Source organism: Rattus norvegicus, chromosome 6 (genome assembly GCF_021556685.1).
Source record: "Rattus norvegicus strain SHRSP/BbbUtx chromosome 6, alternate assembly SHRSP_T2T, whole genome shotgun sequence".
NCBI classification, from domain to species: Eukaryota; Metazoa; Chordata; class Mammalia; order Rodentia; family Muridae; genus Rattus; species Rattus norvegicus.
Window position 1 is genome coordinate 104,007,620 of NC_141539.1, and position 24,381 is coordinate 104,032,000.

The 24,381-nt window shown below is 40.9% G+C and overlaps 2 protein-coding genes across 6 annotated transcripts in view; one reads left to right on the forward strand and one right to left on the reverse strand.

Moving 5' to 3' along the window:
- Positions 1–6,186, forward strand: part of Pals1 (protein associated with LIN7 1, MAGUK p55 family member) — a 98,664-nt gene extending 92,478 nt beyond the window's left edge. For 4 of the 5 annotated variants that reach the window (XM_087553269.1, XM_087553271.1, XM_087553270.1 and 1 more), the window contains exon 15: positions 2,919–6,186. In XM_087553269.1, the coding sequence (XP_087409395.1) occupies positions 2,919–3,095 (177 nt within the window). In that variant the 3' untranslated portion in view covers positions 3,096–6,186. 5 annotated transcript variants of the gene reach the window in all.
- A 2,556-nt stretch (positions 6,187–8,742) lies between these two features.
- Positions 8,743–24,296, reverse strand: Atp6v1d (ATPase H+ transporting V1 subunit D). Its single transcript, NM_199386.3, is given in 9 exon segments — positions 8,743–9,359; positions 10,817–10,895; positions 11,956–12,022; positions 12,479–12,582; positions 13,845–13,889; positions 14,482–14,549; positions 15,960–16,039; positions 20,242–20,359; positions 24,096–24,296. Coding segments are annotated over 9 exon segments (744 nt in total). The 5' UTR covers positions 24,137–24,296; the 3' UTR covers positions 8,743–9,217.
- Between the last annotated feature and the right edge of the window lie 85 nt (positions 24,297–24,381).

The window sequence follows — 24,381 nt, forward strand, 5'->3', positions numbered from 1 at the left end:
CATTGGAAAACAAGGTTAATGGCTACTACATTATAAACAGTCTTAGGTGGTGTCTCATTTACTATTCTGTTGCTATGAAGAGACACCATGACCACAGCAACATTTGCTTTCAGTTTCAGAGATTAAGTCAGTGACCATTGTGGTAGGGAGCATAGCAAACAAATATGGTGTTGGAGAAGTAACTGAGAGCTTATATTTGAGGCAGACAGACAAGACCTGGTGTGAGCTTTTGAAACCTCAAAGCACAGTCCCAGTGACACACCTCTTCCTCCAGGGCCACACCTCTTAATTCTTCCTAAAATAGTTCTGCCACCTGGGAGCCAAACATTCAAACTATGAGACTGTGAGGGCCATTCTCATTCAGATCACTACTGGAGAGGGTGGAAAATCTTCTAATATTGATTATGGTGTTAATTCAGAATTCTATAACCATAAAAACAGTGGATTCATATATTTTAAATTAGTAAACTGTATGGCATGTAAACTATATTATCTCAAGAAAACTGTTTTTTCCCTAATGTGGGGGAAAACCCCATTAGTCTGTTTTGTAGAAATTGTTTAGAAACTGTTTTCAAGATTGATTACTTTAGAAAACTCAAGATAGCTTCTGTCTCTTTTGTCTTTTCTATTTAAATCACTTTTCCCTCATTTTGACCTTAATTCACACATGTTCTAACTTCTGAAGTCTTAACCTTACATGATCTTTAAGCCTTTCCTCTTTTAAAATGTAGGCATTTGTCATAATAATTTTCTTATAAGCAACTTGTTAACTACATCTTTATTTATTATTTTATTACAATATTTTCTACTGTTGTCACTTTTATCTTTAACTCATGGATTATTTCAAAATATGTTAATTTTCACCTGTTTGGTGATTTTAAAGAATGCATAACTGATTTATAGTTCCATCGTTATCAGAGAATAGATCCAAAGAGATGTCAGTCTTTTGAAATGTTTTTATTTTTTGTCCCATCACCCACTCTGAATGTAAAAGCGTCTGCTCTACACTTGCTGGCTAGATGCTGGTATATGGAGTGGCCTTTGTAGTCCACTTACTTTTCCATGTCCAGTGTTATTTCTTACAGTACTTTATCACGTAACGAGTGGGTAAACACAAATCTCAACAATGGTGTTACTTACTCAGTCCAGAATGTAAACCATGAGGGAACTTGTTGTACTGTCAGTTTTGACTCTGCCTAGATTTCGGGCTTCAAATTTGCTGACAGCTAATCTCAAGCTGTGAGTAGACAGGTTTCAGCAAAGCTGTCGCAGTGCTTGTTGCAGTGATAAGGTCCTGCTGTGAACATAGATCTTCAGCATTTTCAATCACAGCATTTCAACTGCCCCAGAGTTGTCGTGCTTTTACTGTGTTTCCCTCTACAGTTGAGTGGACTCATTTTGTGGACCCAAACTTAAAAATCACACAAGACATTTGATCTGAAGTTTAATTAGCCATCTTGATCCACAAGGGCGATCTGGGGTAGTTCGATAGCTGTAGGGTGCTGGATAATTTTGCATATAACCTTGCCACTGGCTTGTCTCCATTAAACGTTTCCTTTACTCAACATTCTTAAGTAGCCTGTCATTTATTATTTCTCATACTCTAGTGGATACTTTTTTACATCTTAAAACTCCTTTGTAGGGCCAGGCAGGGCTAGTCTTAGCTGCATACACATTTAATCCCAGAATTCAGAAGGCGAAAAGTAAGCATCTCTCTTAAGAGTTTGATACCAGCCTTGTTTACATAGGATGTTCCAGGATAGCCAGAGTCATATAGAGAAACAATACTTTGGGAGGGAGGAGGGAAGAAAATTAAATTAAAAAAAAACAAAAAAAAACTATTTTTAGTAGCACCCAGTGTGGCGGTATGCACTTGTAATCCCAGTACTTGAAGCAGAAGGTCAAGAATTCTAGGAGCCTGGGGATAGATAGATAGATAGATAGACAGACAGACAGACAGACAGAGTGAATGAATGAATGAATGAATGAATGAATGAATGAATGAATGAATATGAATGCATACGAATGAGCATGAATGAGAGAATATCCTTTGTACATTGAAAACAGTTTTAAATTGTCCCATTCTGTCACTAAATCTTGGATACAAGATTTTCTTAGAGAAGATAACGCAATAAATCAATCCTTTAGTTTTCCCATAATGTTAATTCTGCCTAACCCTATAGTACAGGTAAAGCATTTTTGTTCTTGTTCTTGAGAAAGGGTCTTGCTGTGTAGCCTTGGGTGGACTGGAACTATGTAGACCAGGCTGCCCTCAAACTCGCAGAGATCCACCTATGTATCCCGAGTGCTGAGATTAAAGGTGTACACCACTGGCCCTAAAGCAAATGCTCTTGTGAAGAATGTTTTAGAGACATTCACTCTAATCAGAAAGTTGGACTCAGACGATATTACCTTTGCTCTTTTAAAGACTTACTTATGTTTATGTGTATGGATGTTTCATATGCATTTGTCTGTGCAGCACATGCTTACAGTTATCTAGAAGGTCAAAGGGGGTCTCAGAGCCCCTGGAACCATCACTGTGTGAATGTTGTGAACCGAACTTGGATCCTCTGTAAGAACAAGTAGTGCTCTTTAACTGCTGAGCCGTCTTTCCAGCCCCAAGGTTACTTTTAGATAAAGGTTATGATGCTCTACAATATTTGAAAATCAAAGTTTTTAGGGAAGTCAAAGAAATCGCCCACGTTTTTCAGGCATAAAGATAAAATGAAAATACATGAGAACAAAATGTGCTATAAACCAGGCTTCGAACATGAATTCTTAAGATGCTGATGGTACCAAGGTGGCTCAAGAAAAGGGTTGGGAAGGCACTGAGTTTAGCAACAATCAGGAAAGCCCTGTAGTGACCCTCCTGACTTGTGCTGTCCTCTGTATTCTCAGTATTTATGTTTTCCTTGCAGCCGGAAGAATTAAGGGAGATTATTGAGAAGACGAGAGAGATGGAACAGAACAACGGCCACTACTTCGACACTGCGATTGTGAATTCAGATCTCGATAAAGCCTATCAGGAACTGCTTAGGCTTATTAACAAACTGGACACCGAGCCTCAGTGGGTGCCATCCACCTGGCTAAGGTGAAGGAAATGGCTGTTCTGTGTCATCATGATGAGCTTTATTTGATAAACCGCCAACAGGAAGATGGCCTTAACGCTGAGAGTTAATCTCCTACACTAGTGAGAAAGGCCCGTTAGGCAATTTGTACACAACACTTCCTGCACATTGCTTTAGGGGGCCTTGACTTGTTTGGAGATTTAAAATGGAAACTTTCTTCAGAGCATTTCTGATTTATGTTTTCACCTTTCTTGCCTCTTGGTCAGATGTCTGTAAAAAAAAAATGTATGTATATACGTAATATACCATTGTCTCACTTAGGTATGAATACTAACATTATTTAACATTTAACTTAAATGACTTCATGGGATTATTGAGAGAAGGGGCTGTGCTTCTGTGCACTGAGAATAACAGTATTTTCTTAAACTGATTTAGTCATCAGAAATATTTCTCTTAAAGAAAAGGAAAAAAAAGTGTCACTTTAGTTTGGAGCAACTTCTTAAGTTTAAATTTATTGGTTAAACTTTTCATTCTGAAAAACATTCCATTAAAAATACTAACTTTGTTAGGCATGGAAGCGCACGCCTTTAGTCCCAGCACTCAAGAGACAGAGGCAGGTGGATCTCTGAGTTCAAGGCCAGCCTTGTCTTCAGAGTAACTTCCAGGCCAGTCAAGTCTGCACAGAGAAACCCTGTCTCGAAAAACCGAAAGTAAAAATAATTAGTCCAGTCCTTCAGCTTGGACTTTGTGGCAGAGAATGCACAACCAGCAGCCGCCAGTGTAGTTACAAGTATACAACAGATGCTGACATTTTTAAAGATAGAATTTTCTGAATTACTTTACTAAATTGTGGTGATTTGATAGCCTTGACTCCTTGCTCTGATAAAAAGTTCATATAAACTATGCTGACCATTAAAATTTCTTCCTTATGATGCAAATATGTTTTATGTCAGTGAAAGGATGTAACACATTTGACATTTTCTGCATTTTCATATCCGAGCACAGAATTATATCTATTACTGTGCTATATATGTAGGTGTCAACTGGAAATCTGTACTGTATATTGATATTTAATAGATTAATAAATAGTGTGTTCTGCATTGGAATAGTTTTATACATACATACACACTGAGGAAATACCGTGACAACTGACTTTGAGATCAGGAGGCAGTCATTAAGCATTTTAAAAAAGAACATCGAAGGAAAGTTATTAAGTGTATACGGACAAGTTTTTATCCTAACAGAGTCTTCCTCGTGACTGAAATACAGCAGCTTGCTACACCTTAAATGTTCACACTAATGGAATTTTTGTACTGTCTGTATAGCTATAGCTTTAAAATTCAGTGTCTACAAATCCGCACAGAAAGTTAACTTATAGTCTTCTCAAGCCTTTAAGGAAAGTGTTCTGTGTGACAACCAACCTCAAATGTGAATGTCTTGATTTTATGTAGCTACAGAATTTCATGTTCCCAAAGCTAAACACTGGAATAACACTGACTTGTCACTTAGCACAAGCAGTGGTGTTAATGTCTTGACAGTGCTGTTTGTGTCTGATTTCTCTTTTGGATAATCTTATTGGAACAAATGTAGAGTATTTGTGATGTCTTTTATGTTCAGTTTTGCATGGCTTTTGTATTGGCTGGCAAATGTGTCTTTTAGAAATACTTTGAAAATAATCTTCCTTACGAATAAAGGCACAATCTTGAGGTGAAGGAAAGAATGCTCTTCAGTCTCAAGTCTGAACACTCCCAGTTTACAGCAGGAAAAATGCAAGGTCCACACCCTTGTCAGCATTGATGGTCAATTCACTCAGCACTTAGAGGATTAAATCTCTTCAGGTTTTCAACTGTTTTTTTTCTCCTCAGGAATGAAAGGTAGTCTATGGTCAGTAGAGCTTTGTGATCTGCAGGCTGACTGAAAATACTGACTGGTGAGACTTGGTGCACACCTGTAACCCTGTAGGAAGACCTAGAGTTTAAGGCTGATCTGAGTTACATGAAACTGTCTCAAAAAATAAAGAAATAAAAATGTTTTTAAAAGAGAAAGGGGTTGGGGATTTAGCTCAGTGGTAGAGTGCTTGCCTAGCAAGCGCAAGGCCCTGGGTTTGGTCCCCAGCTCTGAAAAAAAAAAAAAAAAAGAAAAAAGAGAAAGGATGCATGGATTGAAGGATGAACATTGGATTTGAGTAAAGTTTTAAGTTTCTGTCAATGCCACCTGGTGACAGTGGGGCTATGTGCCATCAAGACTCCCGCACATGACCTTCCCAGCAGAGCCTATGAGATTCCCAAGGTTCGTGAGATCCTATAATTTTCTTTACTTGTTAAGTAATGGTAGGATAGTGTATATCCTGAGCTTTTGTAAACCCTAATGTTTATGAATGCACTAATGCTCAACATAGTCTCTAAACAGTGAAAAGTTAAGGTATGCTAAAAAACAAAAACCCCTTGTTTTACATGTGATGATTGTACAGCCATTAGGGCCAATTCAATTTCCTATCCCTCTGTGGTTCTGATTGGAAACTGCTGTGCCAGGGAAGTCTTAGCCACTTAAAGAAATGATATTGTGGTTGCTGGGAACACAGTTCAGTTGGTAGAGTATCGCCTAGCGTGCACAAAACCCTGGCTGTGCAGAAAGCCAGCATGGGTGTTCATGGGTGTAACCCAGCACTTGGAAATTGGAAAGAGGAGGATCTGCAGGTCAAGGTTATCATCAGCTACATGAGACCCTGTCTCAAAAACAAAGTAGGTCATACCAGCTAATGACATGTCCTCTGGAAATCCAAACAAGGAAGGACCTTCATTTCTTAGAGGTTCTTACTTCAGAATAAATAGGATGTTAATATTTAGACTGGTCTAGATTGCTTTCTATGAAAATCTAGTGTGTGGATTGTTTTCCTTCTCTCATGGACTAAGGAGTAAATATTGATGAGGAATGATTTGAATGTAATTTTTTCGAATGTGTGGAAAATATAAACCAGGGATTTATCCTTAATGAAGGTAGCCACTCTGACATTTGTTGTTGATCTCCCTTTGTCTTGTCTCTGCACTCGTTTTGAGATGTCTTACTGCACAATGTATTATAAAAATAAAAAGTAAACCTATTATTTCAAATTGTAAAAGCCACAGGACACTTTCTTCTATTGTATTTATATCCAAGGTTTGTATACATACAGACCACTCTTCTTCAAGGAATTGTCAGGATCAACAAACACTGCTGGAAACTCTAAGTGGAATACAAACTAGAGTGTAAATGTGGGATGTCCTTTATTGGCATAGACAGTCCTGTTTGTTGGTTGGAACAAACAAGCTTTTTGTTGTTGTTTTGAGACAGGGTCTTGATACAGTCCTGACTCTTGGAACTCACTATATAGACCAGGCTGGCCTGGAACTCAAGAGTTCTGCCTGCCTCTGCCTCCTGAGTGCTGGGATTAAAGGCATGCACCACCACTCCTGGCCTTTGAAAGTATTGAAAATAGCCAATTTAAAGTTGTGAGCACAAAACTTTTTAGAGGGAAGAGGTATAAAAACAGGCAAATTCACCTTAGGGCAGCCAGAGATTGAGATGATGGTTATGGTACCTACTGTACTTCTCCCGTTGTTTGTCTCCCAAAGGTCATATCACAAAGTTCTATATATATATGTATATGCAGCCTGACGCACTCCAGCTTTCTTTTCCACTCCTGATTATCTATTTTGGATCAGCTCACTCCCAGCCAAACCCAACAATATTTACCCACTATTTAATCTTGACTTTTTAATGTGAAACCATAAAGCCATCTAAAGTTTTAGCTTAATGTGATGGTGTGTGCCTACAATCCTAGTAGTCAGGAGGCTGAAGCAGGAGGATGCTGAGTTCCAGACCACCCTGAAGCATAATAAGAAGGAATGTCAATAGGAAATCCTCTGCAAATCTGGGGACAGCTTAAGCAAGCCTAGTAAGCACCAGAGCTTTACTGAAGCTACGTGAGAAATCTAAATGCCTGTGGTCCAATGCATTCAAATAAATGAATATCCCTAAATAAGTAAAAGTCGAGGTGTGGCTACCTTCAAACTAAAAGCAGTGCCTAGATAACTCAAAGACTGCCTGTGAAGTCAAGATTCCCTTGACTTGGACTCATTCCACCTATGCTATTTAACATACACAAGCCGCTCCATTTCTCCATGTGCACAACTGAAATGGTACAATCTACACCTCACGAAGTTGCTTGCTGAACAGTTCAGTGTTACTGTGCGAGTGTGTGTGCCACAGGTCACTACACAGTGCACACGGTCAGTTTTTCCTGACCCAGGATGGAACTCAGTTTGTGGCATTGAGACACCTCATTGACCATACAAGTTTACCTCTTTAATTTTTTGGTTTTTGGTGTGTACACATGAACTTGACGTTTTCTTCTATGAGCCACATCTGGTTTCCTACAAATAAGATACCTCTGAGACAGACTATCTTGCTCTTAAATACCTAGAACTTTAAATATGGAAAAGACGAAAACGATAAGGATGTGGGCTGGGAGCTTACTCAAGGGCTTGCTAAAAGAGTGAGTTTAGTACCCCACCCAGAACCCATGGAGAAAAGAACAGCCTGGTAGTACATGCTTATAACTCTGGCATGGGAATGCCAGACAGGCCCCTGCGCCTTGTTAGCCTGCTGGTCCAGCCTGTTTGACAAGCTTCAAGCCAGTGAGATCATCTCAACAAAGATGGACAGGTCCTAAGGCACAGCTCCAAAGGCTGTCCTGTAGCCTCCACATGCACATGCAGACACACCAGAAAAAACAAAGAACTGAGTAAACTTTTATGGTCAGTGAGATGGCTCTATGGATGAAGGTGCCTGCCCCTAAATCCCAACTTCAGTTCCATCCTGGGACCCACATGATGCAGAAACAAAAACTGACTTATATGACCTGTGGCACACACACAAAGTTTTTTATACAACTTAAGCTTGACTATTTGGGCTTAAATTCTAGATTCACTGTCACCGCTCTGCAGCTTTCTAATTTAAAAGGAACTAAGCTCCCTGTGACTCAATCAAATCTTTCCTCTTTGGAATAGGCTAAAACACTTATTTTTGGACTTGGGATGTGACTTAAGATATAGACTTGTTTAACATGAGGCCCCGGGTAGGCTCCCTAGCACCACGTACCAAAAAAAAAAACCTTCTAGTGATTTTGAGAATACAAACATACAGCGCAGTACTTGGCATAGTCCTAAATCTTTTAGTATCTCTACTGTGATAGTAGTTGGTCAGACTACATAACTGTTGGTGTCACTCTCAACTAAGAACTGTGTCATGTCCAGGCAAGCCCAGAACACACATAACTGCCTCCATTAAGGTCTGAGTACTCACAGATAAAAATGCCAAATCAAGCAACACCAAAACCTCAAACACAACTTGGTCTGTCCACTGGCATCTAGTCTTCACAAAAGACAGCAACTGCTACTGCTTCTAAGATAGCAAAAAGTTAATCTGATTATTCCAAATTAGGAATGAGTATTGTTCTTATATTAGAAGTATTAAGAAGCCTAAGTAGTACTGGTGGTCATTTATTAGTAGCCCAAAATGCAGTCACTGTCTCAAGTCTTATAACACACTAGAGTGGCAATAAGGTCACTGATCTAATCATGAGGACACAGTCACTATTCTTAGCTAATTCTCAAAAAGAAAAAGAAACAATTGTTTTTTAAATCATTTTACTCTGTTCATAAGTCATATTTAAATGGGCAGAACCACTTCCATTACACACAGACACATCGTGCAAAGAAAAGTAGGCATAGAGTTGAGTCCACAGTAACACAATGGCTGCACAGCCTCAGACAACAGTGCCAAGGTTTACAAGTGGGTAGGAAGGAAGGCTGCTCAGCATTTGCCTGAGACCATGAATGTTTATAGTAAGTATTTCCTAAAGTTTTAAACACATCAGTCAAACTAGTGTAAATAGGATGGTATGACTCTTTCACTGGGGAGATTCTGTAAGTGCTGGGTGGGTTTTACAAATCTCAGGTTGCTGAATTATGATGCAGGAAAAATGGTCTCACACAGCATTCTGATAAATCTTACAGCCAGATGAACTCTTCTGCCAAAATAAATACCCGCACATACCGAACCTGCACACTGAGTTAAATGATGCTCAGCCTGAAGGGAGCAGCGGGCAGCTACTCGAACAGCAGGTCCTCGTCCTTCTCTTCCGCCAGGAGGTTGGCGGGCTCCATCACCTCTCCAGCTGCTCTCCGCCGCTCCAAGTCCTTCTCGCTTTTCTCCTTGATAATCTTTTTCTTCTCCTGGATTTTCTTTAACCTGCAAGAAGGGGACTTTCTTTCAGTGCAAAGAAACTCGAATGTCTTCAAGGCTCTGTAACTGGGCAGTAAACATGGGAAACTAGAATCTGATTTCCATTTCAGTAGTTTAAAACTCACCTCAAGACGTTTAAGGAAAAACACTAATATCTGATTGCAGTAACCCTATACCCTATCCTATAATAAATAAAACTTGAAATCCATTCTGTAATGGAACAGATTTTGAGCATTCCACTTTTACATTTTTTTGAATCACTACAACCCTAAACATGAATGATAACTACAGTTCTACATTACACTGAGATGCTTCAAGAGCTAAGACCAGCCTGCTTCCCTAAGCAGCCCTCTCACCTGCCCTCCACTGACACACAATCGCTTGGTTTAATATTTACTTCCCCATACTGCTCTAAGTCTTCATAAACAGCCAGTGGGCATCATTATTCCTCGCCACTTACTGTGCTAATTCTGCAGCAGTGGAATTCACCTGCTGGGATTTCCATGTGCTGCTCTTCCCTGCACGTACTCAATGTGCAACACTGCTGGAGTCCAGTTTCTTATCTCAGGTTTCATGTAGAGATAACCAACCCAATCACTCTTTTGTTTTAAAGAATAATCTACTACTTTTCTGAGAGGCATAAATTTTTATGCCATGTTTACTCTATATGCAAAACAACATGACACTGATCTCCGCAGCCTTTAAAAATAACTAGTCCCGCTCTCTGCAGGGATACATCCCAAGACTTGCAGATCTGAAAGTTTGCGTGTTGTGCTTTCTCATGCATGGTCAGCCCTTTGTGGCTAAACTTTCTATCTGTATACTAAAGCAAACGTAGTAAAAATTGATAGTTTAATTTGAGAATTAAGTATAGTAAGGGAATAGTAATTGTTCCCTTAAGTCAAAAACTTTCACCTCTTAAAGGAAACCTAGCACTGCTGTAAGGTGACAGCCGATAACTGCTCTGGTAATAGATGGGTACTAAGTGACCGACAGCAGGTAGTGTCCAGGGTGGGTATGTTAGATGAAAGGATGCTTCACCTGTCAGCACAGGATCGCATCTCATGCTACACAGAAGAGCATACAATTGAAAACCTAATTAGGCCTAATTTTCTATTTCACATTTTTGGACTGCAGTTAGCCAGTCAACTGAGATGGAAAATCAAAGGCAGGCAAAGGAACTACTATTAAAATTTCTTCTTTCAGTTTTCTTTCCTCTGAGTGTATATTCTAATATAGCCCAGGATAGCCTGAAGCGGCGTACAGTCTTGCCTTCTGAGTTCTGGGATTATAAGCAGGTACCCCATACCCAACATTTATTTCTTGCTTTTTATTTAACAGAATAGAATACAACCTGTGTTTATTCAAAAGAACATTAAGTACATTAGTCACTGAGCAAAACAAAACTGTACATATGAAAAAAGGAAACCCAAAAAAACCAGTAAGTGCCCATTTCAACAAACCTATAGAATTCTTCTCGCTCTCTCTCATCCAGTTCTGTGATGATATAAGCAAGGGTGCGTTCAATCCGGGGAATGATGACTAGAGTTAAACACATGTATGTGAGAACTTAACCACCCTTCCAAAAGATCATCAGTATTCATCTGAATAGCACTTACGATTTTCTGATTGTAGCATTAATGTATACGTAATGCAGTAAACTCAGAGAACAAAACAAAAAGTGAGATGTATCTAGCTGAATAAAATTACCTTGTAAATATTTTGGTATGTACCCTTCCGGTGTCTTTCCTATGTACAGATACCATACTGGACTCTACCACACAGACCCAACACTGGACTCTTAAAGTATACCTGAACAGATTCAGTGTTACCTTAAAATACACAGCAACTGTGTTAAGTGCTGTGACCGTAAATGTGTCATTCGGATCTGCTTTTCATACAGTGTTCCTATTCTTCTAGAATGTAAGCTCCCTAAATTTGAGAACTATTAACCTTACTCATTCTGTTTTGGTGGAAGTTCAGACTGACACTATAGACAGCAGACAAGAAATATGTTTCAGGGATAAGGGTCTAGCTCAGTGATAGAATACCTGCCTAGCCTGTGCTAAAGCACTACAAAGTAGTATGTCCATAAATATTTTTAGATAACACCATTAGGGCACCAACTGAAGGAAGTTCTTTGCTTCGGTCTTTGCTCCTTTCTTACCTAAGGCTGAATAAATGTTTCTTTCGTGGAAATTGAGTTCTTCAGTCAACAACATGTTAACACAATTTTACTGTTTTAAATAATGGAATAAAAGATATAAAATAATATAGCAAAATGAGACAATAGCCTAAAGGTGAGATTTAAAGATTTAAAGGTGAGATTTAAAGATAAATGTTTAGTGTGTTTTTTAAGAAAAGATACCATTCAACCAATGGACAGACCCTAAGAAAGCACTAATGCTCTTGAGGAACAGAATCTCTTCTCTCGTAACTGCATGAATGTCAGAGGAGCTTGACGGCTGGTAACCTGGAACTCTCTCAGGATGTGCCCCACCCATGTGTTTTTGCACTGCTGGGCCTGAGTCCCAGCAACCTAACTACCTGGCAGGGAGGGACAAGGAAATGAACAAAGCAGCTCCCAGCAGCTCTGACTCACCATGCTCAATAGCATTTACACGCCTGTTGGTTATCTTAATGGCTTCATCCAGAGTAACAAAGGAAGTCTGAAATAAAAGGACAAATTAATAACAAGCATGTCTCCATGATCAGCCATACCTGTTCACTTGGCCCCACTCAGACTAGACTTACAGCATTTGGGAACCCAAAAGACAACTAACTTCCTTTCAGCCTGCCTTAGAAAGTGAAAATTTATGTGAGATTTCTATAGAACTAGTGGTATTTCCCTGGAGAAACATTCTCTCATAGCCCAGATATGTATTAACTAGACATATACGCAAACAAATATGTTATATTTGCATTAAGTCTGGTACTGACCACTGCTGTTCCGGTCTAGCAGAGTGGAATTATAAAACTACCACATGCATTTTTTATTAATAAAAAGCAAAGAGGCCACCACTTCACGAGTCAGATCATTAGGCGTATTTCATATAGGAACATTTGAGGTGAGTGTCCCACAAGACTGTCAGAAGCCAGGCCTGGCACTCTCTGCTTGGACCCACCTGCAGGGAAGCCAGTTCCACCAGTAGTTCCACTGCTTTGGCATAATTCCGCTTAAGTTTCGCCAGCTGCTCCCCACCTCTGGCTAAACCGGTTAGTTCATAGCCTGAAAGAGCCGGTCAGACAGCATTTTTAATTAGAGAGTAAATAATCCTCTGTGAATTCCCAAAGGAAGATAATTCAGAAGAATAACATGGAAAGACAAATTCACTAACTCCTGTTACACTCAAATGCCAAACACAAAATGCCCACTCCCAGCTCGCATGAGCAGGTACCAGCAGGGCACCAGTGACAAACCAGGGTAACAATCTCACTTAAGTCTTGCTTGGTGAACCAATGAGTTTACTGGGCGTATATTATAGAGCACGAGTTACTTAGAGAGGTATGGTGACACCAAAAGTTGCCTCACAGGGAAGTCTCCCCCTAGCATGGTTAATCTCCTCATAGCTGCACAGTTAGGGCCCCACTTAAGTTACTCTTCTATGCTCTATCTATGCTAGCACCCCCAGAGACCATGCATAGCTCCAACAGAAATACAGGGAGGGAAGGCTAGAATCGCAGCTAAGGATCTAATCCTACTCTCCTCGTCTGAGGGAAGGCCCCAAGCCTGATCTTAAGGGGCTCTCGCAGGTTGCCACAGCTTCTCTGACTAGAATAGTAATAGCTGGTTTTTGTAAATATTTTATTTTTATAAGACTACTAGAGTAAGGACAGAAGTAAGATGCACACACAGTGCATGTGGTGTGTTTGTCATCTGTGTGCACTGGAGATGGAATCCAGCACTGAACACATGCTAGACAAGCTCTACCACCGAGCTTCATCACGAGCCCTAGAGAGGATCTTCACCACTTTACAAGCTTGGTGGACGAACTAATAGTGGCCAATGCCATTAGCACAAGGAAACTTTCTGTACAGAGGACTATTCCTTTATTATATGAGCCACATTTAACATTCTGTTCAATTCAGTGAACAAGTTCATGAACCAATGAGACAGAAGTGGCAGAAGAAAATATTTTTATATGGAAAAAAGTTGAATCCTTTGCTTTGAGAAGACTAAAGAAATGTTACTTATCCCCACAAATGCTGCCAAGTTAGGAAAGGAAAATTCCAAAAAGCTTGGAGTGAGCTAAAACTATCTTGAAAGACCCAGCATTCAGAATGTACCACAGATCATAAGATCTTACTCTACTTTTAAAAGATGAACCAGAAATTATAAACAGTCCATGGTGAAGGCAGTTTAAGCAAAAGGCAGTGCAGAAGTCTAAGTAGTGAATTGTATAAACAACAAAGCCTCATATATTTAAACAGCAATGACTGCTACCTGTATTTCTCAGTTGCAATTATACACCTTGGGATATCTGCACTTACTGTCAGTTCCTTCGTGGTAATGTTCAAACACTGGTAAGGTGACACCTGTTAGAAAGATAATGAAGATGTGTGTATGGACTCACAGACTGGGCTGGAAGTACTTTTTTCCCTTCTTTTCTTCCATTGGGTCCGGTTCTCTGAAGCAGACTGTACCCCAGGCAAGCCGTTTTTCTTTTTTTTTTTTCTCGGAGCTGAGAACCGAATCCAGGGCCTTGCGCTTGCTAGGCAAGTGCTCTACCACTGAGCTAAATCCTCAACCCCGCTGTTTTTCTTTTTAAACACACAATTCTACTATGTAGTCCAGGCTAGCCTAGAAATTAGAAATCGCCAGCCTCTGCCTCCTTAAAAGGGTGCTGCTTTCCATACTAAGTATCAAATACTAGAAATACTAAATCAAATACTAAAAAACACCAAGAGTTAAGTTTAGAACTGGAAGTGGTTTCAAGTACTATACTTAAGACTTTGTCTTCTCAAGAGTTGCTTCTTCTCAAAGTTCAAATTATCCCGAGTCCTAGAACTAGGCTGCTAAAGTCTGAACATGCCATCAACTTGCTCCTAATTGAAGAGAACCTGGGACTTTGTCCTGCAACTGATTAGCTGCCACCTTTACCCTCCAAGGATTAGGGCAGTCACTTACCTGCTACATTGTCTTTCTTTGCTCGGATCTTCACCTGGGCTTTATTTACATTTTGTATAACTGTGGTGCTAGGAGGGAAGGAAAGAGAGCGAGGCAGTCTTTATTCAGCCTTGTTTGCAAAAATAACTCTACAAGGACACACTGGATGATGAAACAAGGAATAAGACATTACATTATGTGTCAGTAATCATTTTTTTAAAGATTGTGTGTGTGTGTGTGTGTGTGTGTACACGCGCTCTATCGTCAATGACACCAGAAGAGGGCATCAGATCCCATTACAGATGGTTGTGAGCCACCATGTGGTTGCTGGGAACTGAACTCAGGACCTCTGGAAGACCACCAGTGTTCTTAACCACTGAGCCATCTTGCCAGCCCCCAGTAATCATCTTTATTCCAGAAAAGAAAACTCAACAGAGGTAATGGAGGCCCTCAGTGCAGAACTAACAACAGCTGAATCAGTACAGGATAAGTACATTTAAAGTATGTGGATGGCTGGTGTTTCGGTGAGTAGAAATGTGACTCTGGAGGATGTATTCCTAGCAGGAACTTCCTTTCCTTGGAGGTTTGCTGTTCAGTTGGTGAGCTGCTATGTAGTCTTTATCCTAACTTTCCTCTGATGTCATCCACTCGCCATCTGTTACAAAAGACAAAGACAAACTTTCCCCTTAACCACATAAAATGTCCTATTAGTCCCCTTCTGCTGGGAAAGTTAGAGCAACTAATTATATTATCCCACTACATTATCCAACTACACTAGCAGACAGGGAAACTTGGGTTTAACTAGCTTCAGGGCCACGGGCGTAAGGCCTGCATGGCAGGAAAAGCTGCTACAGTAGGAAGGGCCCATGTCATGACAAAGGAAACTAAGAAGTCCAGGAAACAACTTCCACCTCTGTCTGTAACCAGAGACAGAGTCAGGAACACTGTCACTTTAAACTGGGGTAACACCATTCATCTGCCTCACAGAGGTACTAAGAGAATCATGAGGAAATACACTGGCATAATGCATTCACAAGCCAGTGTGCATGCACACTTTGTCAAGCTACAATGATGTGATAAAAGTCATAAAGCTCTCAACTGAATAATGGATTCCATTCTAAAAAAAAAAAAAAAATGTATCCTAGACACATGAAAATATTCACAGTCATTTCCTCAGATTTCAAAAATCAAGCATTCAACTCAAAGATCCAACACTAGGAAAATGGTTAATAAATTATAAAACTTCTTAGTGTACAAACCTGTGAAAACAGGGCAAAACATTAAGTGAAAATGGGCTTCAAAATATCAAGTATTCTGTGCTTGGCACTTACTAAAAGCATTAGGAAGGTAAGAGGCAGCTACCTACAAGGAAGGCAGAGGCAGTTAAGGTTATGACATTAAAAGTATTCCTATCACTATATCCTTTGTTTTTATACATTTTTAATTAATTGAACTTGAAGGCACTGTGAGATTTTCAAACACCCTGTTAGTCATCTTACCTGAAGTCCCCTGCTGTGAATTTGGCCTCAGCCAATGAGAAGGCAGCTTCTCTCATCACCTCACCCATCAGCATCTTAGTCTGAGAAAGCATAAGCCAACAAGAGAGTCAATCAAGGACTTGAAATCACGCCGTATTAGTTCCTGTTAATAACCATCAGTATTTTATGCTAACTATAGAGTATCAGTTTCAAAGACTGACTTGATAATGAGAAAACTCCAGTTTTGATCACCGTCCTGATACTGTTATAAAACATGACTGTTAAAATAAATTCACTGAGTTGAATCTAGCAAGGCTCACTTATTGAATAAGTACATGCTGATTTGCTCAAATTAATCTTCTAAATTTACTCAGAGTCCAAAGCCCCATTGGCACACCGACTCCAGACTGCATCTGAAAAGGTAATGCTTGGGAAAGCCAACTTTTCTTTTTTTAAAGAGAAGAGAAATTGAGTCATAAAAGTAGAAAATTAGCTGAACAAACATTAAAAAGGTCTGTTAAAGTAAACATATATGGTATGACTTGTTAAGAAAACAGAACAGAGTATTCAGAAACAAGTCCAGGTCTATGTGAAAATGTATTATAGTAAAAAGACTATTTAACTGTCATCCACTCACAAAAGGACAAATTCCTACCTTACAACATTCTTCCACCAAAAAGACCCATCTGTAAAAGAGGTCAATACATTTTCTCCTCCCCTCCCCACCGTGTGTGTTTGGGGGGGGGGGGGGGGACAGGCATTGGTTTTTCTGCCCTAAGACTCTCCACTTATTTGCTCTCTCTTGAAACTGGAGTTAAGCTGGCAGCTACCAAACCCCCACCCTAACTTATCCACCCTTAGCTATAGGTTCATGAGATCATGCCTAGCTTTTCCTATGGGTTCTAGGCATCTGAACTCAGGTCCCCTGGCCTCTGCAGGCACTTATATTTACATGTACATATCCTCACAGATGCACACATATACACATAATAAAAATACATCTTAAAACACACACACAAAGAGCATATGTAGGGGCATACACCTGTAATCCTAGCAGGTAAGAGGTAGAGACAGAGGGGTTGGGGATTTAGCTCAGTGGTAGAACGCTTGCCTAGCAAGCGCAAGGCCCTGGGTTCGGTCCCCAGCTCCAAAAAAAAAGGGGAAAAAAAAGAGGTAGAGACAGGAAGATGGTATAATGTCATCCTTCATCACACAGCAGTTTGAGACCAGCCCAGGTTATATGAAACTGTTGCAAGAAAACTAAAACAAAACAAAAATTATAAGGCAGGTGTGGTATTTTGTACCTATAATCATAATTATTCAGATTAATAAGTCCAGAAGATTGTTTGAGCCCATGAATCCATGAGAAATTGGACTAAAAAGTAACTCTCTCTCAAAATAGATGAATAGTTATAAAGCAACAAAATAAAACACTTTCCTAGTCCTCTGAAGCCTCTCTAAGCCTTGTCTACTTCAGATCTGGAAGTCAGCACAGTGGCTCGCACCAATTCCAGCACTGGACAACTAAAGCAGGAGGGCTGAAGTAATGGCGGGCTCCACCCAGCCTGTGAGAGAGAGGGGAGACAAAGAGCTGAACTTTGTATTGAACAAAATAAAGCTACAGGAGCTTTAGCTGTGCTGTTTGTGCGCCAGTTTAAATTAAAGAGCACAGGATGCAGTCCAGGGGCAGAGCACTTGCCTAGCACACATAAGGCCCTAGGTTTGAATCTAAGGAATTCAAAACATTTCAATTGTTCTTTCATTTACAAATATGAAGAAAATACTTTTAGTGTGTTATACATTTACCAGAGTGTATAAAGACCCTTTTCAAATAAAAAGCAGCTCACCAAAAGAATCGATTACCAGTGACCATGAAAAGCTGCACAAGCCCCACATACCTGCACACAGCAGGCTGAAGACAACTTGAGCACAGCAGACTGGCACCAAGGAAACACTTCACTAGTGCCCATTAGGAAGGAGTAAGAGAACACGCAGAGTCTAATTATAAATTAGCACTAATCCTGAGAGACACAGCCAGAATACAGCAAATACAGAGGCGAATGCCAGCAGCAAACCACTGAACTGAGAACAGGACCCCCATTGAAGGAATCAGAGAAAGAACTGGAAGAGCTTGAAGGGGCTTGAGACCCCTTATGAACAACAATGCCAAGCAACCAGAGCTTCCAGGGACTAAGCCACTACCTAAAGACTGTACATGGACTGACCCTGGACTCTGACCTCATAGGTAGCAATGAATATCCTAGTAAGAGCACCAGTGGAAGGGGAAGCCCTGGGTCCTGCTAAGACTGAACCCCCATTGAACTAGATTGCTGGGGGGAGGGCAGCAATGGGGGGAGGATGGGGAGGGGAACACCCATAAAGAAGGGAAGGGGGAGGGATTAGGGGGATGTTTGCCCGGAAACCGGGAAAGGGAGTAACATTCGAAATGTAAATAAGAAATATTCAAGTTAATAAAAAAAATTTTAAAAAAAATTAGCACTAAATCTCAAAGTTACCTATAACCTGGAAGAAGACTATAAAATTATTTCTGGAAAAATGTTAGCATATACGCATAAAAGGATTTAAGCAATTCCTCTTCCCCAGGCAGTATTAAGACTAAATACTGGACTACAGCCACATCATTAATTCCATTATCCACAATAAAATACCACATTATAAAGACTGAGACGGATTTAGGTACTGATATATAAAGTTGTCTGTGTCATGTCACAGAGTAGGGGAGAGGGAGGAGAAGGCAAAAATACTACAGAATTTAATACTACTGTTATTTTAAAAATCCATGTGTATACACAAAATACTGGGGACAGAGAGACAGCTCAAGAGGGTAAAAGCCTGATGACGTTCTAGATCTCGATCCCCAGAACCCATATAAAAGCTGGAAGGACTAGGCACAGTGCCAGACATCTTTAATTCCAGCACTTCTATGGGGAGACGACAGGTGGAGCTAGAAGAAACATCTGGCAGTCAGCCTGAAGTACACAGGTCAGCAGCAGACACATGCAGACGCTGGCTCAGTAGTAAGGAAGGCAAGACCCAACTCCTGAAAGTTGTCCTCTGACTCCACACGTGCTCCGGCATGTGCATATGCACATAAGCTATAATAAATAAATTCATATTGAGAAAGTGTCAAAAGTAACTCAGAGAAATGAGACTGCTAGGAGGAAGAAGAGGCCTAACAGGAGAACCTTTAGTTTTGAGAAAGATTCTGTATAATTTATATATTATTCACAATTTACCCGCCCCCTCCCCAAAAAGAAAAACACTGAATAGAACCTATTATGTGCTAGCACTATTTCAAACACTGGAAGTAGAGTACTGAAAAGACCAAGTCTGTACTCTCTGGATAAATTCTCTAGGAGGAGGGAAACCATCAACTAGGATAATAAAATGGAGAGACATGACACAAGTAAAAATAGCAGTCACTTCAGATTGGATGATCAGCAACAGCCTCTCTGATAAGGTCAGAATGACCAGAAAAACCAGTCAAAAGAAGTTCTAGGGACCTAGATACAATATCTTATGCCTGTAATCCCAGCATTGAGAGACTGAGGCAAAAGAACTGCTATGAGTTCCAGACTATCCTGGTCCACAAAGCAAGTCCCTACCTCAATTTAGAAAGGACTAAGGTAAAAGCATTTTAATCACGGAAAACATAATGAGAAGTCCATGGAAGGGGATGTCAGAAAGAGCACTCCACATGCGGTGAGAGAGGCAGGCATGGTACAGACCAGATGTGCTGTGTAGACAGGACAGAGTTTGGGTTCTATAATGAACTCTCTGAACCTTACATTTCTGTGCGTATAGATGCCTACATAGTCCGTAACAGTTCTATATTATACCTATTACAGAGTTCTATGTTATAACTATTACAGAGTTCTATAATACACCTATTACAGAGTTCTATGTTATAACTATTACAGAGTTCTATATTAACCTATTATAGAGGGATTGCTATTTTTGAAAGGAGAAATGTTGATTTAAATAATATCAAGAAAAATTAGGAAGGAGACAGTTTCCTTTGCAGTAAGGTAAATATTTAGCATAAATGAAGCCCTATGCTTAATCTCAGCATCAGAAGGGACGGGGGGAGGAGGAGGAAGAGGAGGAGGAAGAGGAGAAAGAAGAGGAAGAGGGAGAGAAGGAGGGAGGGAGGGAGGGAGGGAGGGAGGGAGGGAGGGAGGGAGGGAGGGAAGAAAAATCTAAGTGCCTAAGTCCAAACTTGATTTTTCTTAGATGTATATATTCTAAGTGGATACCCTGCTCTAAGCAAAGTTCATTCTACCTCTATTATCTTCTTCAGGATCTGTCGAAATCGAAGAGTTAAGGCATCAGACTTTTTCTTCAGGAGGTTTCGACCAGTCTGTGCTCCTTTTAACCGAGCCTTCATGATGGTCTGTGCCCTACAAAACACAAAGCAAACATACGTATTGTCACCACTTAAAAGACACAACAAATACCACTATGAGAGATCTATATGCTGTTTTATATAAACTAAGAATTGAATGTGCTCATTCAGGTGCAAAGAACAGATCTATGAAGTTCTCACAGAAACCTGGGATGGCTTTCTTTGGGAAACAAGGCTTGGGAAAAGAATGAGCTTATTTTTTTTACTACTGCATTTTTTTTTATTTTACACTTCATCCACAATATGATATATTATATTTCTATTAATGTTGTGGCAATAAAGTCATAAACAAAGATCTTACTATCACTGAAGATCAGGCAGGCAGGAATTTGTACCATACTTGAGTCTAGCAACTCGCCCAAGATTCAAAAGAAGGCTTAAACGTAGGAGCACTCAACCCGTTTCACACTGCATCCCTGAAAGAAGTTACAGTATAGCACTTGGATAGTTTTCCATCTGAAAAGTAGTCAGCAGTGGGTGACTACAGTGACCACTCTCACCAGAGTCTAACCAGTGAAGCTGGTTCAGTTTCCAGTCCAAGCAAGAGCTTGTGCGGCTAACGCTAATGTGTATACTCAACATTCTGCACTATTGACAGTAAATACCAGAATTAAGGCTCAGAGGATTGGGTGAGGGGCTGGGAAGACGATTCACTATGTAAGAGCTCTTGCTTTTTGAGCATAAGGAGACAGTACCCTAGAGGATAACAGGTCTGTCTGCATGTGCCTGCAGCCCCAGCACTGGTAGGAAGAGATCCTGAGCGCACCCTCTGAGCCAGCATAGCCCAAACCACAAGCTTTCACCTCCATAAGACACTGTCTCAAGACAAAGAAAGGGAAAGCAATTGAAGAAGGAACTAGACATCCTCTACTGACCTCCACAGGTACATGCACCCACATACTTGAATGCAACACACACACACACGCAGGAAGCAGAGGGGTAAGAAAGTTAGATAAAATTAAGGTTAATCCCAGCACTGCAGATTCCTACAAGTCTGGAGCTTATGGTTGAACTGACTGATAAACTAAAGGTCATTCTAGATGACTATACCTCTGTGAATGCAAACTTTCCAGCTACTGAGACTAAAGAGCGACTGGAGCTGGATATGGAGTGGTGAACACCTGTAAACCCAACACTTGGGACCCGGGCAAGAAGACTGGAAGCTGAAGGTCAGCCTGGGATAGATAATAATGGGTTAGAGGTGACTTGCCCAACACTCACAAGATCCAAGGTTTACCTGACTTCTATTAACTCCAGTTTTTCTGCCTTTTCCCCTTGAGACGGGTTCTTATGTATTCCAGGCTGGCTCTGAACCCCTGATCCTGCTATGCTTCAGGTATGTACCACCACATCCAGATTTCTGTAGTAGGAGGGACTGAAGGCCAGGGTATTGTGGATGCTGGCCAAGTGCTCTATCATCAGAGTCACATCCCTTTGGACCTCCTTTGCTTCCATCCAAGCTTGTTTCATTTTCTCTGGTGATACATGAATAAAAGCAACATTCCACAGGACAGTACCACCAAGCGAATGAAGGAGAAAGCACTATCAGTACTGTGTGATCTGGACTATGGCTGTTAAACCTGTTCTTTTCTGTTTCAGAGCTTCTCAGCCCTACACACACACACACAAAAAGGAAACGAGAGGTTTGACCTTCAACTAAAACAGTGACTTTGTCTCCTGCTGAATCAAAGACATCTGACTATATGACAAAGAACCTGCTGTCAAGCTTTGGGGGAAACATTTACTTCCCACCCCTGACTTCCTCTCAACTAGCAAGCTGAGTGCTCTCAAATAACTGTTTTCACGATCACAAACCTATCATTTCTCCTGTCTGAGCCCAAAGAAGTCCATTTTTCACCTTGTAGTCTTAAATTAAAAGTTGCAAAGTAAAAATAAACATATCAGCATTATGAATAGTGATTAAATATGGCCAGACATTATTTATAAGTAAGTCCACTGACAGCAAAGCAAAAAGGTGAGCACCGTCCTGGCTCCCACAGACATGCCTGGGCATGAGTAACACTCAAGCAGACTCAGAGAACGCAGAGCCTGGCGAGGCCACTGTGGTTGTAAAGGGTCCTCTCAGATCCCTGACATGCTTATGAATTCTATAAACCATAGTCAATTAAAAACCCTTTTTAATAAATGTTCTTTCAAAGAAAGGTCTAGGATCTACTGATCAGGTGTCAGCCAAAACAAGTATTTAATTCTCCTATCGGCTCTGAGCTTTGTTTGTTTGAGGCAGGCGTGGTTATTTTTACTTTTAGGTGCTGGGGATTCAACCCAGAGCCTTTTGCATGACAGGCCAGAGCTCTGCCTTTGAGATATTACTCAGTGGCATTATAGTTAGACTTAGGGTCTCGGGGGAGAATTGGGCCACCCTAGGAGCATAGCCTTGTTTCCAGAAGCCATGCTGGAATCTGGTGTCTCAGTGAAGTTTGGATGGGATCATTACATGCTGGGTTTTCAGATCACCCTCGGCTAGTCCTGATCTTTAGCTGTTTCACAAGCATTGTATTTTTCCACAACTAGCCCATTTGTACAGTTAGTATAACCTGCCATTTCAAAGTCAGTGGGGAGAAAGGTAAAAGGGGTTTGTTTTTTTTTAAATAATTAAATCCTTTCATTCATTCAGAACTACATACACCCTGGCAGAGACAGAAATTCACTCTGGGGTTTAAATATAACTAAGAGTTGTCAAATCTGTGAGAAAAAAAAACATAGGATAAGGAAAACAATACAGTATCATGCGTACGCGCACGCGCGCGCACACACACACACACACACACACACACACACACACACACGCTCGCGCACATACACAAAACCCTAAACCGTCCCCAAAATATCAGAGTAAAATCTGATTTCCTTCTTCAGGGACAACTGAAGATGACAACATAAATAAGAATAATCTCTACTTTCCACGAGTTATTATATGTATTTGAGAAAACTTCAAATTTTCATTTACAAATGTTATTTCTCCTAACAAAGATGTTAGGCCGAAGCAGAAAGGCAGCCTGCAACTGAGCACATCCCAAGGCAAAGGGAACAATTTTCTGTGGACCTTTTATGCATTAAAAAGATGCCTCCTTCTTCCAGGAGACAGCCCAAATAAATATCCGTGTGACAGTGTCATGAGTGACATTGCTAGGGTAGAAGAGAGCAGTCATCACAAGGCTGTAGGAATACCTCAGAAATGCAGGAATATCTTCCTACAGCAGGTAACATGTGATGGGATCCAAGACTGAAACCTACAGCTTCGAGAGGATGACACATTCGATGTCACTTTGGCTTAGAGACCTTCTACTTGCTTCCCATCACTTAACTTCCCCGTCTGAGAGCTTTGGTCAGACCATCTTAGCTTCTACGTCTCATCCCTCAGCACTGATGAGCCCTGTGAGGCAGAGATGGCGACCGCTCGGTTATGTAAACTCCGCGAATGGCTCAGAAGGTGTGTGGAATGAATGAGTAAAGACATCGACCTCCAAAAAGAGCCAGCAGGGGATCCCCTTTTCCTTTGGACTGGAAACACTTTCTCCAGCCTCTTCTCTCAGGGGGAATAGGTGAAGGGGGCTGTAAAGAAGCCTCAATCGGAACTCAGGGGAAGACCCTGGGGAAGCTCAGGTCGGCCCAGAAAACAAGAAACCCCGCTGGTGGCCAAGAGTGCGCAGGAATGCGCTCCGGGAAGATGTGCCTGAACGTGGTGTCACTTGTTCTATTCTTTAACTTACATTCGCGAAGGGAAGATTTCAATCCGGTCTTTGCCCGACATTCTGACGGTGACTCGGCTCGGGTCCCCAGTGGGACAATCGGGACCGCAACACCTCCAGAACTGTTACCACAGAGCCTTCCTTCACCCGAGTCAGCTGACGGTGTCACTTGACCCCGTGCGTTGCTAAGAGGCAACCAGGAAACCGGTTCCCACTTCCGCTTCCTGTTGCCAGAGGACAGAGGAGAGGGCGGGCCTTTAGGAATGCCCGGATGTGGAAGAGAGCACAGTCCCGGAATTCCGGGTCT